The sequence below is a fragment of the Electrona antarctica genome (genome assembly GCF_951216825.1).
Source record: "Electrona antarctica genome assembly, chromosome: 7".
NCBI lineage: Eukaryota > Metazoa > Chordata > Actinopteri > Myctophiformes > Myctophidae > Electrona > Electrona antarctica.
This window is the reverse complement of record NC_136812.1, coordinates 23,005,837-23,019,942: the sequence shown is the minus strand read 5'-3', so window position 1 is coordinate 23,019,942 and position 14,106 is coordinate 23,005,837. Positions and strand designations below refer to the sequence as shown.

At 51.2% G+C, this 14,106-nt stretch overlaps 2 protein-coding genes across 2 annotated transcripts in view; one reads left to right on the top strand and one right to left on the bottom strand.

Moving 5' to 3' along the window:
* Nucleotides 1-806: 806 nt before the first annotated feature.
* igfbp1a (insulin-like growth factor binding protein 1a) lies at nt 807-4,674 on the top strand. Its single transcript, XM_079505900.1, has 4 exons — nt 807-1,324; nt 1,561-1,739; nt 2,173-2,301; nt 3,783-4,674. Exons 1-4 carry the CDS (start codon nt 949-951, stop codon nt 3,891-3,893), a joined length of 795 nt encoding a protein of 264 aa, XP_079362026.1. The 5' UTR covers nt 807-948; the 3' UTR covers nt 3,894-4,674.
* A 1,196-nt stretch (nt 4,675-5,870) lies between these two features.
* The window catches only part of igfbp3 (insulin-like growth factor binding protein 3), a 21,333-nt gene continuing 13,097 nt past the window's right edge, over nt 5,871-14,106 (bottom strand). Inside the window, exon 4 of the mRNA XM_079506718.1 lies at nt 5,871-9,130. Coding sequence (XP_079362844.1) covers nt 9,005-9,130 — 126 coding nt within the window. The 3' untranslated portion in view covers nt 5,871-9,004. The remainder of the gene's footprint in view (nt 9,131-14,106) is intronic.

Here is a 14,106-nt window from a genome sequence, read left to right as displayed (position 1 = left end):
TCAGCGGAGCCCCGAGCTCAAGCTTAAGGTCTATTATTACACCAGGAAACGACCGGATAATTACAACAGGACTTCTGCGGTGCTGAGCCAAAAGTGGGTTTCAGTATGCTAGAGAGATCACATACCGCTGCGCCCCAGAGACGTGACTCAATGGCGTAAATGGTGACCCCCATTTGCGCAGCTATTTCTGAATTGGATCTGCAATGCATGGATGCCTCCCCACGTCAAATTAGAGTTGAACAGCACCGTCTCAGTCTCTCATGCAGTTCTATTGGTTGTGTGGGCGTGCGTAATCTGTGCTCATTTGTAGGCATACTCATTTCCCAGATATCTGAAGGGACAATTAAAACCAAAACAAAAAAACGTATGAATAGCATTATTGTCCCTGGATAGATGTTCACTTGTTTGCTGTGGGAAATGTGCTTTTTCGGTTTGGAGGTCAAATTAACTTTTTTTCTTTCTTTGTTTTTAAATAAACTGCCTAGAATCAAACCATAGTATACTAGCCCACTCTACTGTTATATAGCCTAAAGTGCTTTAATTGCACGCATGTTGTAAACTCATTGATTAGGCTACACATGTTTGTTGTGAGCTCTCGCAACAGCACACGCGGATGTCGTCACTCGTTCGTACTGCCTGTTCCAAAATAAATATTGACGTGTAGGACGTGATTTGACATAGGCGGGCCAATCAGAGCCCATCGGATCATTACACCTTCTTTTCTGAAATCATTCATAACCTGCGTCAAAAGGACCCGACTATAAATACGGCTGCGCGCAACGGACACTTAGACATCTTTCCAAAATCAAAGAAGGCAACAACTGAACAACAAGAAAAAATACCAAAAGAAAAACCTTGGAATTCGGCTTACAACTGATTGTTTCCCCTGCCTTCATATCTACATCTGATAATTCTATATTTAGCAACCGGTTCCTTAATTCATTTGCCATGATGAGTGGATTCTATTTAAATCACGTCGTGCTGGTAGCCGTGTGCTCCGTGCTGGCCGCAGTGTCGCTAGGGTCCCCGGTACCGGGGCCAGAGCCGATCCGCTGCGCCCCGTGCACACCCGAAAAGATGAACGAATGTCCAGCAGTTGCGCCTGGGTGTGCCGAAGTGCTGCGGGAGCCAGGCTGCGGATGTTGTCTTGCTTGCGCCCTGAAGGCTGGAGACTTGTGCGGGATCTACACGGCACCATGCGGCTCCGGTCTGAGGTGCACGCCGAGACCCGGAGATCCCCGGCCGCTGCACGCCCTCACCAGGGGACAGGCTGTGTGCACAGCCACCACGGAGCCTGAGCGGAACCCCGAACCCCAAAGCCAAGGTACAGTTCAATTTCTGAAGTCTATGAACTAACTATCTGTATCTCTCTCTCTCTCTCTCTCTCTCTCTCTCTCTCTCTATATATATATATATATATATATATATATATATATATATATATATATATATATATATATATATATATTTCAGTGGCACAATCGTCAAAAACTGCGTTCATTTAACATAGTGGGGATACATAGGGATACTAAATCCATTCATTGCGCTCTCCTTTTCCAGATCAGGGAGAGCCAGAGCCTGAGATGGATAACGCAGCGACCGTCTCGGACCCCGGCTCCAGCCTATACCTCCCCAGCAGCCACAGTGTCAATAAGCCATACGACCCGAGGGCCGCCGAGAACGCTCAGGAGAGCATGAAAGCGAAACTCGTCGCCATCCGCAAGAAACTGGTTGAGCAGGTAAAATACGCAAAGTTCACATTAGAACCGCTATGTCAAACGCTGTGTAATGTTATGAAAACTTTTATCGAGACGTTTGGAGAGAGTGACAGTTTACCACAAGGGGGAGCTCATATTCCTTTTGAAGAAGCTATAGTGCAAGGGTGCCCAACTGCCCACACTATTGCCCACACACTGAGCTAGTGTGTATGTCTGCGTGTAATTACACACGTGCATATACTGCATGTGTATATGTGTCACAATTTTCAAATGTCTTTGGATAGTAGTCCACATGGTTGGTGGTGTCAGTGACAAAATGATGCCTACTGCAGTAGGCTGTAACCAAAGTTCTTTGAGTCGTCCACTCCTACAGGGCTCATGTCATGTCTGTGTTGACAGGGGTCAAGATGGTGTTCAGCTCACCTAACCCCAATATCTCTTTCTCTCTCCCCAGGGACCCTGCCACGTTGAGCTGCAGATAGCCTTGGAGAAGATTGCAAAATCACAGCAGAAATTAGGAGACAGGATGACTAGATTCTACCTCCCAAACTGTGACAAACACGGGCTATACAAAGCCAAGCAGGTAGGCACCCCCATGTAAATATATCTCTGTGTGTGTGTGTGTGTGTGTGTGTGTGTGTGTGTGTGTGTGTGTGTGTGTGTGTGTGTGTGTGTGTGTGTGTGTGTCTGTGTGCGTGTGCGTGTGCGTGCGTGCGTGCGTGCATGCCTGTGTTTGTTTGGCCTTTTTGGATGGATTCTTCACTCCAGTCAGTGTGAAAGAATCTCACCTAGTTGTCTGTTTATGTGGCCAAGATTGTGTCAACCACAGAATATCAGTGTTCGTGCACGCGCGTGTGAGTGCATGTGTGTGTTTGTTTGTGTGTGTGTGTGTGTGTGTGTGTGTGTGTGTGTGTGTGTGTGTGTGTGTGTGTGTGTGTGTGTGTGTGTGTGTGTGTGTGTGTGTGTGTGTGTGTGTGTGTGTGTGTGTGTGTGTGTGATTTGTTCAGCTCAGTGTGTTTATACCTCATACTGAGCTAGCTGGACTGTGATGTCATTCCCATGGCTGCTGCATGACTGTACAGTGTACACGTGTGCATGCACTCTTGCCCGGCTTGCCCTACTGCCACACTCCCACGGCTACACACACACACGCACAAGCATATGTATGTGTCTTGTGTGTACATCAGTGGTAGACAAAGTACTGAACTCCAGCACTCGAGTCAAAGTATCGATACAACCTGGTCAAAATATTACTCAACTTTTTAATATCAATGCATTTCTGCTACTTTCACTTTGAAATGTAGTGGAGTGAAAGTCATAAGTATACAAAAAGTATAGATACTTTAAAAAATGTCTTACTTAATCCATTGAGACCTGGAACGCATCCATGTCACGTTAGCGTTAGCGTTTTAAACATTATGTTATAATTTAGCTATTGAAAAATAGCAGATCTACAAGCTCATAGCGCGCCACCGAGTGGCGCGCTATGAACTTGTAGGTCTGCTATTTTGAAAAATCGTTAAAATGTGCCTCAAATCTTTCCGGAAATTGTCATGATTTAGAAAACTTTTTTTTTTAAATTTTGACGTCAGGCCTGAATGGGTTAAATACAGTACTGGAGTAAAGGTACTGTCCTCCACTGATGTCCGTGCCAGGGTTATACTGTATGTCAGTGGTTTTCAAACTTTTTCATATCAAGGCCCATTATTTATTTGGCATTGAGCCACGGACCACCATTTGAAGACATTTTGCCTCTCAGACCCACAACCTGTTCTTAGAATGCTGTATTATGTTGGTACCATTAGGAGAGTTAACAGGCAAACGTTAATATAACAATTATTTTACAATCTCTAATTGTGTAGACTTCTTGTAATTGACTTACTAGTGCAGATGTTTAACAAAAAAATGAACTCTTGAGAGCGTAAAATGAATCCAAATGGACCCGTAAGAGTTAAAGATCTATAAGGGTCCCATACCAACTCTCTGTCATGTAGCTGGGGACCACCTGGGACCTCAATGACCACTGCTAACACATCCGACCTCTTTCTCTCTCCCTCCCTCCAGTGTGAGTCTTCTCTGGATGGACAGAGGGGACGATGCTGGTGTGTCTCCGCTTGGAACGGCAAGCGGATTCTGGGTTCCGCCGACCTCCCAGGAGACGCAGAGTGCCCTTGAAAAGTCCCGCCCACCAGAGCGCATCAAAGGACGAAAAGCCACTGATTCTTCTGTCACTCTTTATTTTTTTATAGCTATTATTTATTTATTTTTATTTGATTGTTTTTTGTTTTCATCCATGGTGGTGTTTGATTCAGGTACACTGTCATTGTGGGGGACTATTGTCCCCCTCCCACCCCACCCCCACCCACCAAAGAGTAGGAAAAAAAATCTATTTTTATTTTATTGTTTTGTATTGTATTTTATATGCATCTATTATGCATAACTCTTACGCCTTATTTATTTTTCTGATTGTATTATGTCATTTGTATATTTATATTCGGTTTACCTTATTGTTATAATTATTATTATTATTATTATTATTATTTGTATTTGTGTATAAAGTGTATATAGGGTCAGCTTGGCGGCTTGGTTCGTCACAGAATCCAAGCAACAAAAGCACTGGGTGACCAGTCATTCCTGACATGATACAACTCAGCTAAATGTCAGTAAATGCAAAGCCCTCCGTTTGGGAATCATCTACATCTAACACAAATCCCATGGTCCAATGGGGCTGGGCATAATGCTGATGGGCGGCCTCCTGGCGGCGGCGCAGCCTGTCCTCTCACACACGGGTCTACCTTTAAAACCTACCTCCGATGTTTGTGTCTCCACTGTCAGTTATGTTCCACGTGTCTGTCAAAGGACTTTGTTGCTGTTTCACTTTTTTTGCGCCGCTGATCTCTCCAACTGGGAACACAAAGAGATGAGCTCGTCTCTTGCTCCACTCTGAACTGTGACGTGTGGCTATTATGGGGGGGGGGGGGGGGGGGGGGGGGTTCTGCTCTGTCTACATGCTGCTGTTGGAGAGAGAATTGTTTTTGTGAGTCTATTCCAAAGTGACTAACTGCACAGCAAAATCCAGGTCCATTTTTACACTCTGAAGAGTTGAATGAGCACTGAGGATTTTGCTGAATGCTCTCTCGTGTGACTGTATACGCATTTTGTTATTGAGATGTAATGTATAAAAAACAAAAAGTGATATATTTAATAAATACTTTAACCTCAGTTATGTTATTTTGTGCCCCAGGCGCCATATACTGTACAGTGTGTGTGTGTGTGTGTGTGTGTGTGTGTGTGTGTGTGTGTGTGTGTGTGTGTGTGTGTGTGTGTGTGTGTGTGTGTGTGCGTGCGTGCGTGCGTGCGTGCGTGCGTGCGTGCGTGCGTGCGTGCGTGCGTGCGTGCGTGCGTGCGTGCAATGGCTGAGTGAAATCAATCATCGAAAACAAAACATAACACGTAACTTAACCAAGTGTGTGATTGTGCAATCAGAACGCACGCACATACACAGGTACACTCTCATTCACACATACACAAACACAAGCTGTCCTATCCTGTCTCTGTGTGGATATTGCCCGAGGAGCTCATTTCTATATTCAGTGTGTGTTTGTGTGCAAGCATTCATGCATGCAGTGTTATCATGGGGATCTATAGTGTGTGTGTGTGTGTGTGTGTGTGTGTGTGTGTGTGTGTGCGTGCGTGCGCACAATCTGCGCATGTGTGTGTGTGGAGGGGGGAGTGTTGTCTAACTTTAGACAGTTCACCAGGACATGGCTCTGGCTGGCCCTCTGCTATGCTGCCTTTTGACCCGCTCCCTGTTTGCTTTGGTCGGGCACAGGAATTCGCCTCAACCTCTCATGCCCACTGCCAGCCTGCCTGGCACCACCAGATTTATTTTTATTCTTTACAAATTGGACCTTTGCTTTATCCTCTTTGCCACATTCCAAGACTGAGGGGAGCCTGATCACATTCAAGGACTTGTGCCAGACTGATCCCCGTTCTAATTACCAATATGCCTAAACTACTTTTAGGAATTTGGAGATTATCTTTTATTGCCTATCGATGAGTCTTGCTTTGAACATTTAGGCGTTTAATTACCTTAATGTGAAAATGCAGCAGAAAGTTCACACAAATGACAACTAGGACAATAGCTTAAAATAGTGTTCATTTTTTATTTAAAAAAAAACATTAAATACAAATTAAAATTGAACAAAAACAAAATCATTTCTTTCTCAAAGAAAATAATAGCTGTGTGATTTCTAGTTTAGTAACATGAAAAGCTTAAAATCAAAAAACTCTTTTAAAAGGATAAAACACAAAATGAAATGAAAAATAAAGTACATTTACCCGTGAACAGAGAGAAATTCTTTAACGTGACCGGTGGGGGAGGGTGGGGGGGGAGCAAGAAAATCATAAGGTGACATACAGAGGTGACCCTGGCTCTGCATGACAGAACTGAGACTTGGATGGCAGGGTGTGCATGGGGAGAAGGGACGTAACTGAGTGGTGAGAGGTTTAGTGGCTCCTACACAGCCAATGAACTCAACATGACCAGAGACCTGAGTGTCCTACTGACATAGAGAATCGTCCCCCCCTCCCCAACCCTCCCTCCATTCCTTCCAGGGTACTCACTCACCCGCGGGGGGGCTCGGAGCTTACAAAATGACCCTGCTGAGAAACAGCAGTAAAACAGTTTTCATTAAAAAAAGAAAAAAAAAGAAACATTCATTAGTGATTATATTCCCCCAAAATACGTTGAATCATAGACTTTATTGTGCAATCGGTGAGTCACTGAATTGTTTCATAAGAATAAAAAACAAAACATAGTTTCGATCAGCTTATAATTCTTTCTTAGATAAATAACTTTCTTTTCACTTTAAGTACTGTACATGATGTCTAGTCAGACACGTAGCTGGCCAGGAAATAATAATAATAATAAGATTTTATATATTTATATATAAAAAGACACGCTTACAAATATCATGGGGGAAGGGGATAGCTTAAACATCATTTTATGTTCCGACCCCCTATACATCAAGTCTTCGAATAGAATGGGATATAGCACCAAGAGCTTGGTTGTAATTCATTTGCCGTTAGCTTTTTTTTTCTTCTTTTTTTTGTCTTTGTTTTTGTTTTTTAGTGAGTGTACAGCCGATTCCATGCTACCGAGCTACTGGGCTAGCATTCTTTGTCGGCGCTCTCCACTTTTCAAGTCTCTTTCTTTTCTTTTTTTTTTTACACAGGATGCGGGAGAGCATCAGACAGGAAGCTCCTCAGCGCGCCACTTTCCTCGGACCCCCCGCCTCGTGTGAATGCATATTTGGTGCCGTGTCCACCTCGTGGAGTTATGTTGGCATGAAATCATTTGTACAAGTGTTTTCAAAGAAATGAAAACAAAGCAACGACAATATACGAAGAAAAAAAAAGGAAAAAAAGTTGCATTGAATGGAAGTTTTGAGGGGTGGGGGGGATGGTAGAGGAGGGGGTGTTCTATATAAGTTCACTGTCAAAAGTCCTGCTGTACCGTCGTTTTCCTTTTATCTTCTTGTCTTTCTGTCTCTCCCTGGGTTTTTAATATTGTTTTTGTTTTCCTTACAGTATCTCGCTGTCTCGTCTGACGTTACCTTGCAGGAAAGGTATGCAGACGCAAATAGGTCCAATCGTCTTTAACTGCATGCGTTGGCGAGGAGCGGTGCAGCTAAAGTGCTTTAAGTGCTTGTGCTCAGGCTTGAAGCATTGGGCAAGAAGGGAGTCAGTGGAGGATGGGGGGGGGGGGGGGGGTTGAACCTGTGACAGAGCAGGCCGGGCACGCAGGGCACGTGCTATAGTTTGAAACAAGCCTACATCAGTGTACATACACACTGCTGTCAGCTAGAGAAGTGAAGAGGAGCAGGGTGCTGGGGATGAAAGACGGAGAACATCGTTGGTGAACTTGGCGTGTGTGTGTGTGGGGGGTTGGGGGGTGCTTAGTTGTTGATAGGAGAGGGGGTCAGGGGATACGTTTAGGCACAGCAAACAGAGGACTCACAGGGGCAAAGATTAGGGTTCAGGATAAAGGCTTGAGATGAGATTAGAGCAATCACAGTGGTTCTCAAACCTTTTCCATTTCAAAGGCCACTATAACTCGGAGAGTGTACAAAATGAAAGTGTCAACTCTCAGAGTTACAGACCTATAACGGTCCATTTATGTGAAACCCCCTCAAGGAACCCTGAGGGTCCATGGACCCCCGCTTTGAGAACCACTGGTTTAGAGCACCTCACCACCTCAGACCACATGGGCCACAAGGGTGTGTGTGTGTGTGTGTGTGTGTGTGTGTGTGTGTGTGTGTGGTTGGGTTGGGGGGGGGGTACATGGGTAGGGGAATAGTGAAGCGAAAAGGAGGGGTTTTAGAAGAGGGGTCAGGGGCACATAGCTACGGTTCTAAGGCACTGCACCTGTCCGAAATACCTCTACTTCCCCTCGCCCTGCCCGTGTCCCTATGGGGAGGGGGGAGGCCCTCAGCAGGCCGATACCTCAGAATGGACCCTGAGCCTGAGAGCTGATGTTTTTATTGTTCGTTTTTTCTGCATTGTTGAACTGAGGGACATCTCCAAACAGAATGAACTGAGAAGGGACATCTCTAAACAGAAGCTTTTCGAAGTACAGCGTTTACACAAACACTTTGGGAGACACCACAACACTTTGGGAGATACCACACACATACACACACACGCGCGCGTGTGTGCGCAGACAGGCACATGAACACACGTTGCGGTGGGGAGGGGGGGTCACAGTCACAAACGAGTCCTCTTTAAAGTGAGTGGAAAAGTCCCTCCTTCCTCTCTCTCTAAAAGAATAGTGCAGACGATAATATTTCCCTCCTCTCTCACTGTAGAGAGGATGGAGGTTTCCTAAGCACAGAGCAGATAGCCGTGACTGACAGAAATATCGGCGAATGGCCTTTCTAGGCTGTGCTCCTCTGTCTTTCTCTGACACCCCCCCCTTCCTTCCACCAAAAAGTCCCTCTCTCTCTTTCTCTGTCTCGCTCTACCCCTCTCTTTCTCTCTCTCGCTCTACCCCTCTCTGACAGACCACATGACTTGGAGTCAAAGGTCCAGAGCTCCTTCCAAATTATTACATAGACTAAATGCAGGAGCAAATTTGTCTCTCTCTTTCTCCCTCCGTCTCTTTCTCTCTCTCTCTCTCCCTCCGTCTCTCTCTATCTCTCTCTCATCTCTATCTCTCTCTCTCCCCCCCCCACATTCTCACTCTCTCCATACGCTCTCGTTCTCCCCCCGTTCGTCCCTCTCTCTCATTTGCTCTCCAGGTTGTAGCACTGCGTCTCGCCCCTCTCCTTGCCATCGTAGCCTGGCAGTGGTTGGCCGTACTTGTCCACACACCAGCAGTAGCCCCGCTTCCTGCCTTTTGACGGGCGGCACTGCAAAGAGACCAGAGGGTGGGGGAGAGAGAGAGAGGGGGGGTTAAACAAATGTATTACCTGAACATTCAGTTTGTTACATTAAGCTTGCTATGGCTAAATACTGTATGTGTGCGTTTGCTTCACGTGTCGGAGAAGGCCGATCTATGAGCTCACAACGCATCGTGGCTGCTGCATATCGTGAGCTTGTGGATAGGCTATTCACGTCGTACGACACAATATATACACCCGTTTTAGGAAAGGAGCCTTCAGTCTCCAACAGGTAGAATTGTGCAGACAAGGTAACACTGGCGTGGTAAGAGACCATGCAGCACACAGACACCATTCAGCGGGTACTGACTGCCCTCCATAGTGTTGGAGTGGGGGAGGGAGGGAGGGAGCCCGTGGACATAGATTAGAAAAACAGGTTGACAGTCTATCACTTTGAGACGCGTTGTGCAAACAGATTAGCGTTTCCAAGGTGAGGCCTTAAATTGACACAAATGTATCAACACCCGCTCGGATGAGCACTGAGAGTGTGTGTGTGTGTGTGTGTGTGTGTGTGTGTGTGTGTGTGCGTGTGCGCGTGCGTGCGTGCGTGCGTGCGTGGAGGTGCTATCCCTGCCCTCCCTCCTCTCTGTTGCCCTTTTCATTTTGGATGTTTGTCAGGAATGAGGCAGAGTCATGCCTCAGCAGAACTCTAATAAGACAAACATCACATAGATGAGGAGGAATGCCCTGCATGCCAGCCTCTCTCTCTCTCTCTCTCTCTCTCTGTTGTGTGTCTATCTTGGACACACACCCACTATAGTGCAGCAACAAACCCTCGTGTCTGGTGGTTGGGCATCATTGAGACCATATATGTATCGATCTTGGGAAAGAGCTATTCATTTAACTCCCAAGGGTGTACAAATGGACCCTTTCAGGTTTCTCATTTACTGCGTGGGAGATCCTACGATCCCTAAAAGCGAGCTCCAACACTCACTTACTCGTTACAGCGTAAAATCAGGAGAGTATACTTTACACACTGCATTTCATTTCTGTGTGGAGGGCCGTGAATCTATAAACTTTGTAGAAAGAAGAAAATGCACAAATGCTGTTAAAAAGCCAAAGGCTGCAGCGAGGTTTGCACTATATCAGGCCCATGGGCTCAAACCAGTGGGGGGTGTACTGAGAAAAAGTTGATTATTTTCGATAGAGAGCGGGGGGGTGGGGTGGGTGTGGAGGTGTTGGGGAGGCAGTGTGTGTGTGTGTGTGTGTGTGTGGGGGGGGGGGGGGGGGGGTGCGTGCAGTGAGCGAGTGAGAGTGAAGGAGTGTGAAGGTAAACACAGAGTTGCTAAAATATTTGCCAAGGCCAGGGCCGCGGGGGAAACCAGCACTGCTATTCTGGGCAGCTGGCAGACACTCAAAATCATCTGGAGCTGATTATGGCCTACACACACACACGCACACAAACGAAGACACAAACACGTGCGTCTGTGTACTTGTGTGCGTGTGTACGTGTACATGTGTGTGTGTGTATGTACATGCCTGCCTGCCACCACCCCCCCCCCCCCCCCCCCACACACACACACACACACACACACACACACAATGCACGTCCATATATATCCACACATGCATGTGCAATGTCATTCAGTTCCACTCTTCATGACTGAATGCTCTGACATGGCTACATTTATGTACTGTGTTTATGGTACGGGACACAACATTGCAGATCTCTGTGTAGGTCTGTTTAGAGACAACATTATGAGCACTGTTTAGGGTACTTAAGAAAGAGCACTGTGTGTCAGTTGACTGATCTGTGGAGAGACACAGACAGAGAGACAGACAGGCAGCAAACAGACAGACAGACAGACAGACAGTGTAGACTATAGTGTGACCAAGTGTGTGTTTCCGGTGCAGTCCACATCCACGTGCACACTGAGTGTAGGATCAAAGGCATTTTTATTGAGACTGAAGCCTATTAAAATACCTCGTTGACAACTACTGCAGCAGTCTGCCTTACACCCCCCCCCCCCCCCCCTCTCTTTCTCACTCTCTCTCACAGCGCTACCATGCCAGGGATCTTTGTTGTACTCGTATCCCCATGCCTCCCCACAGTGCCACCGTATCCCCATGCCTCCCCACAGTGCCACCGTATCCCCATGCCTCCCCACAGTGCCACCGTATCCCCATGCCTCCCCACAGTGCCATCGTATCCCCATGCCTCCCCACAGTGCCATCGTATCCCCATGCCTCCCCACAGTGCCACCGTATCCCCATGCCTCCCCACAGTGCCATCGTATCCCCATGCCTCCCCACAGTGCCATCGTATCCCCATGCCTCCCCACAGTGCCATCGTATCCCCATGCCTCCCCACAGTGCCATCGTATCCCCATGCCTCCCCACAGTGCCATCGCCCCCCCCATGCCTCCCCAGTGCCATCGCCCCCCATGCCTCCTCACAGTGCCATCGTCCCACCCCCATGCCTCCCCACAGTGCCATCGCCCCCCCATGCCTCCCCACAGTGCCATCGCCCCCCATGCCTCCCCAGTGCCATCGTCCCCCCCATGCCTCCCCAGTGCCATCGCCCCCCATGCCTCCCCACAGTGCCATCTCCCCCCTATGCCTCCCCAGTGCCATTGCCCCCCCCATGCCTCCCCACAGTGCCATCTCCCCCCTATGCCTCCCCAGTGCCATCGCCCCCCATGCCTCCCCAGTGCCATCGTCCCCCCCATGCCTCCCCAGTGCCATCGCCCCCCATGCCTCCCCACAGTGCCATCGTCCCACCCCATGCCTCCCCAGTGCCATCGCCCCCCCATGCCTCCCCACAGTGCCATCGCCCCCCCATGCCTCCCCAGTGCCATCGCCCCCCCTGCCTCCCCACAGTGCCATCGCCCCCCCCCCCCATGCCTCCCCACAGTGCCATCGCCCCCCCCATGCCCGGTGCCATCGTCCCCACATGCCTCCCCACAGTGCCATCGCCCCCCCCCCCCTGCCTCCCCACAGTGCCATCGCCCCCCCCCCCATGCCTCCCCACAGTGCCATCGCCCCCCCATGCCTCCCCAGTGCCATCGTCCCCCCATGCCTCCCCACAGTGCCATCGTCCCACCCCATGCCTCCCCAGTGCCATCGTCCCCCCATGCCTCCCCACAGTGCCATCGTCCCACCCCATGCCTCCCCAGTGCCATCGTCCCCCCATGCCTCCCCACAGTGCCATCGCCCCCCCCCCATGCCTCCCCACAGTGCCATCGCCCCCCCATGCCCGGTGCCATCGCCCCCCCCCCTGCCTCCCTACAGTGCCATCGCCCCCCCCCATGCCTCCCCACAGTGCCATCGCCCCCCCATGCCTCCCCAGTGCCATCGTCCCCCCATGCCTCCCCACAGTGCCATCGTCCCACCCCATGCCTCCCCAGTGCCATCGTCCCCCCATGCCTCCCCACAGTGCCATCGCCCCCCCCCCCCATGCCTCCCCACAGTGCCATCGCCCCCCCATGCCCGGTGCCATCGTCCCCCCATGCCTCCCCACAGTGCCATCGCCCCCCCCTGCCTCCCCACAGTGCCATCGCCCCCCCCCATGCCTCCCCACAGTGCCATCGCCCCCCATGCCTCCCCAGTGCCATCGGCCCCCCATGCCTCCTCACAGTGCCATCGTCCCACCCCATGCCTCCCCAGTGCCATCGTCCCCCCATGCCTCCCCACAGTGCCATCGCCCCCCCCTGCCTCCCCACAGTGCCATCGCCCCCCCCCCCCATGCCTCCCCACAGTGCCATCGCCCCCCCATGCCTCCCCAGTGCCATCGTCCCCCCATGCCTCCCCACAGTGCCATCGTCCCACCCCATGCCTCCCCAGTGCCATCGTCCCCCCATGCCTCCCCAGTGCCATCGTCCCACCCCATGCCTCCCCAGTGCCATCGCCCCCCCCCCATGCCTCCCCACAGTGCCATCGCCCCCCCATGCCCGGTGCCATCGCCCCCCCATGCCTCCTCAGTGCCATCGCCCCCCCATGCCTCCTCAGTGCCATCGTCCCCCCATGCCTCCCCAGTGCCATCGTCCCCCCATGCCTCCCCAGTGCCATCGTCCCCCCATGCCTCCCCAGTGCCATCGTCCCCCCATGCCTCCCCAGTGCCATCGTCTCCCCATGCCTCCCCAGTGCCATCGCCCCCCCATGCCTCCCCAGTGCCATCGTCCCCCCATGCCTCCCCAGTGCCATCGTCCCACCCCATGCCTCCCCAGTGCCATCGCCCCCCCCCATGCCTCCCCACAGTGCCATCGCCCCCCCATGCCCGGTGCCATCGCCCCCCCATGCCTCCTCAGTGCCATCGTCCCCCCATGCCTCCCCAGTGCCATCGTCCCCCCATGCCTCCCCAGTGCCATCGTCCCCCCATGCCTCCCCAGTGCCATCGTCCCCCCATGCCTCCCCAGTGCCATCGTCCCCCCATGCCTCCCCAGTGCCATCGCCCCCCCATGCCTCCCCAGTGCCATCGTCCCCCCATGCCTCCCCACAGTGCCATCGCCCCCCCATGCCTCCCCAGTGCCATCGTCCCCCCATGCCTCCCCAGTGCCATCGCCCCCCCATGCCTCCCCACAGTGCCATCGTCCCCCCATGCCTCCCCACAGTGCCATCGCCCCCCCATGCCTCCCCAGTGCCATCGCCCCCCCATGCCTCCCCACAGTGCCATCGTCCCCCCATGCCTCCCCACAGTGCCATCGCCCCCCCATGCCTCCCCAGTGCCATCGCCCCCCCCATGCCTCCCCACAGTGCCATCGTCCCCCCATGCCTCCCCCAGTGCCATCGCCCCCCCATGCCTCCCCACAGTGCCATCGTCCCCCCATGCCTCCCCACAGTGCCATCGCCCCCCCATGCCTCCCCAATGCCATCGCCCCCCCATGCCTCCCCACAGTGCCACGGTCTGAGTCTGTGGCCAGCTTCTATTTTAGCCCTGACCCAGCAGAAGAGACCGCAGAGAGGAGCTTAACATTGTGTTCCTGTGCACCAGTTCATGATGACAGAGT

Bases quoted from the DNA above. Each gene is read 5' to 3' on its own strand.
- igfbp1a (XM_079505900.1), top strand. From the start codon at position 949: ATGATGAGTGGATTCTATTTAAATCACGTCGTGCTGGTAGCCGTGTGC. The intron at 1,740-2,172 runs GTAAAATACGCA...CTCTCTCCCCAG, and splicing joins GCAAGAAACTGGTTGAGCAG to GGACCCTGCCACGTTGAGCT. The intron at 2,302-3,782 runs GTAGGCACCCCC...CCCTCCCTCCAG, and splicing joins GGCTATACAAAGCCAAGCAG to TGTGAGTCTTCTCTGGATGG.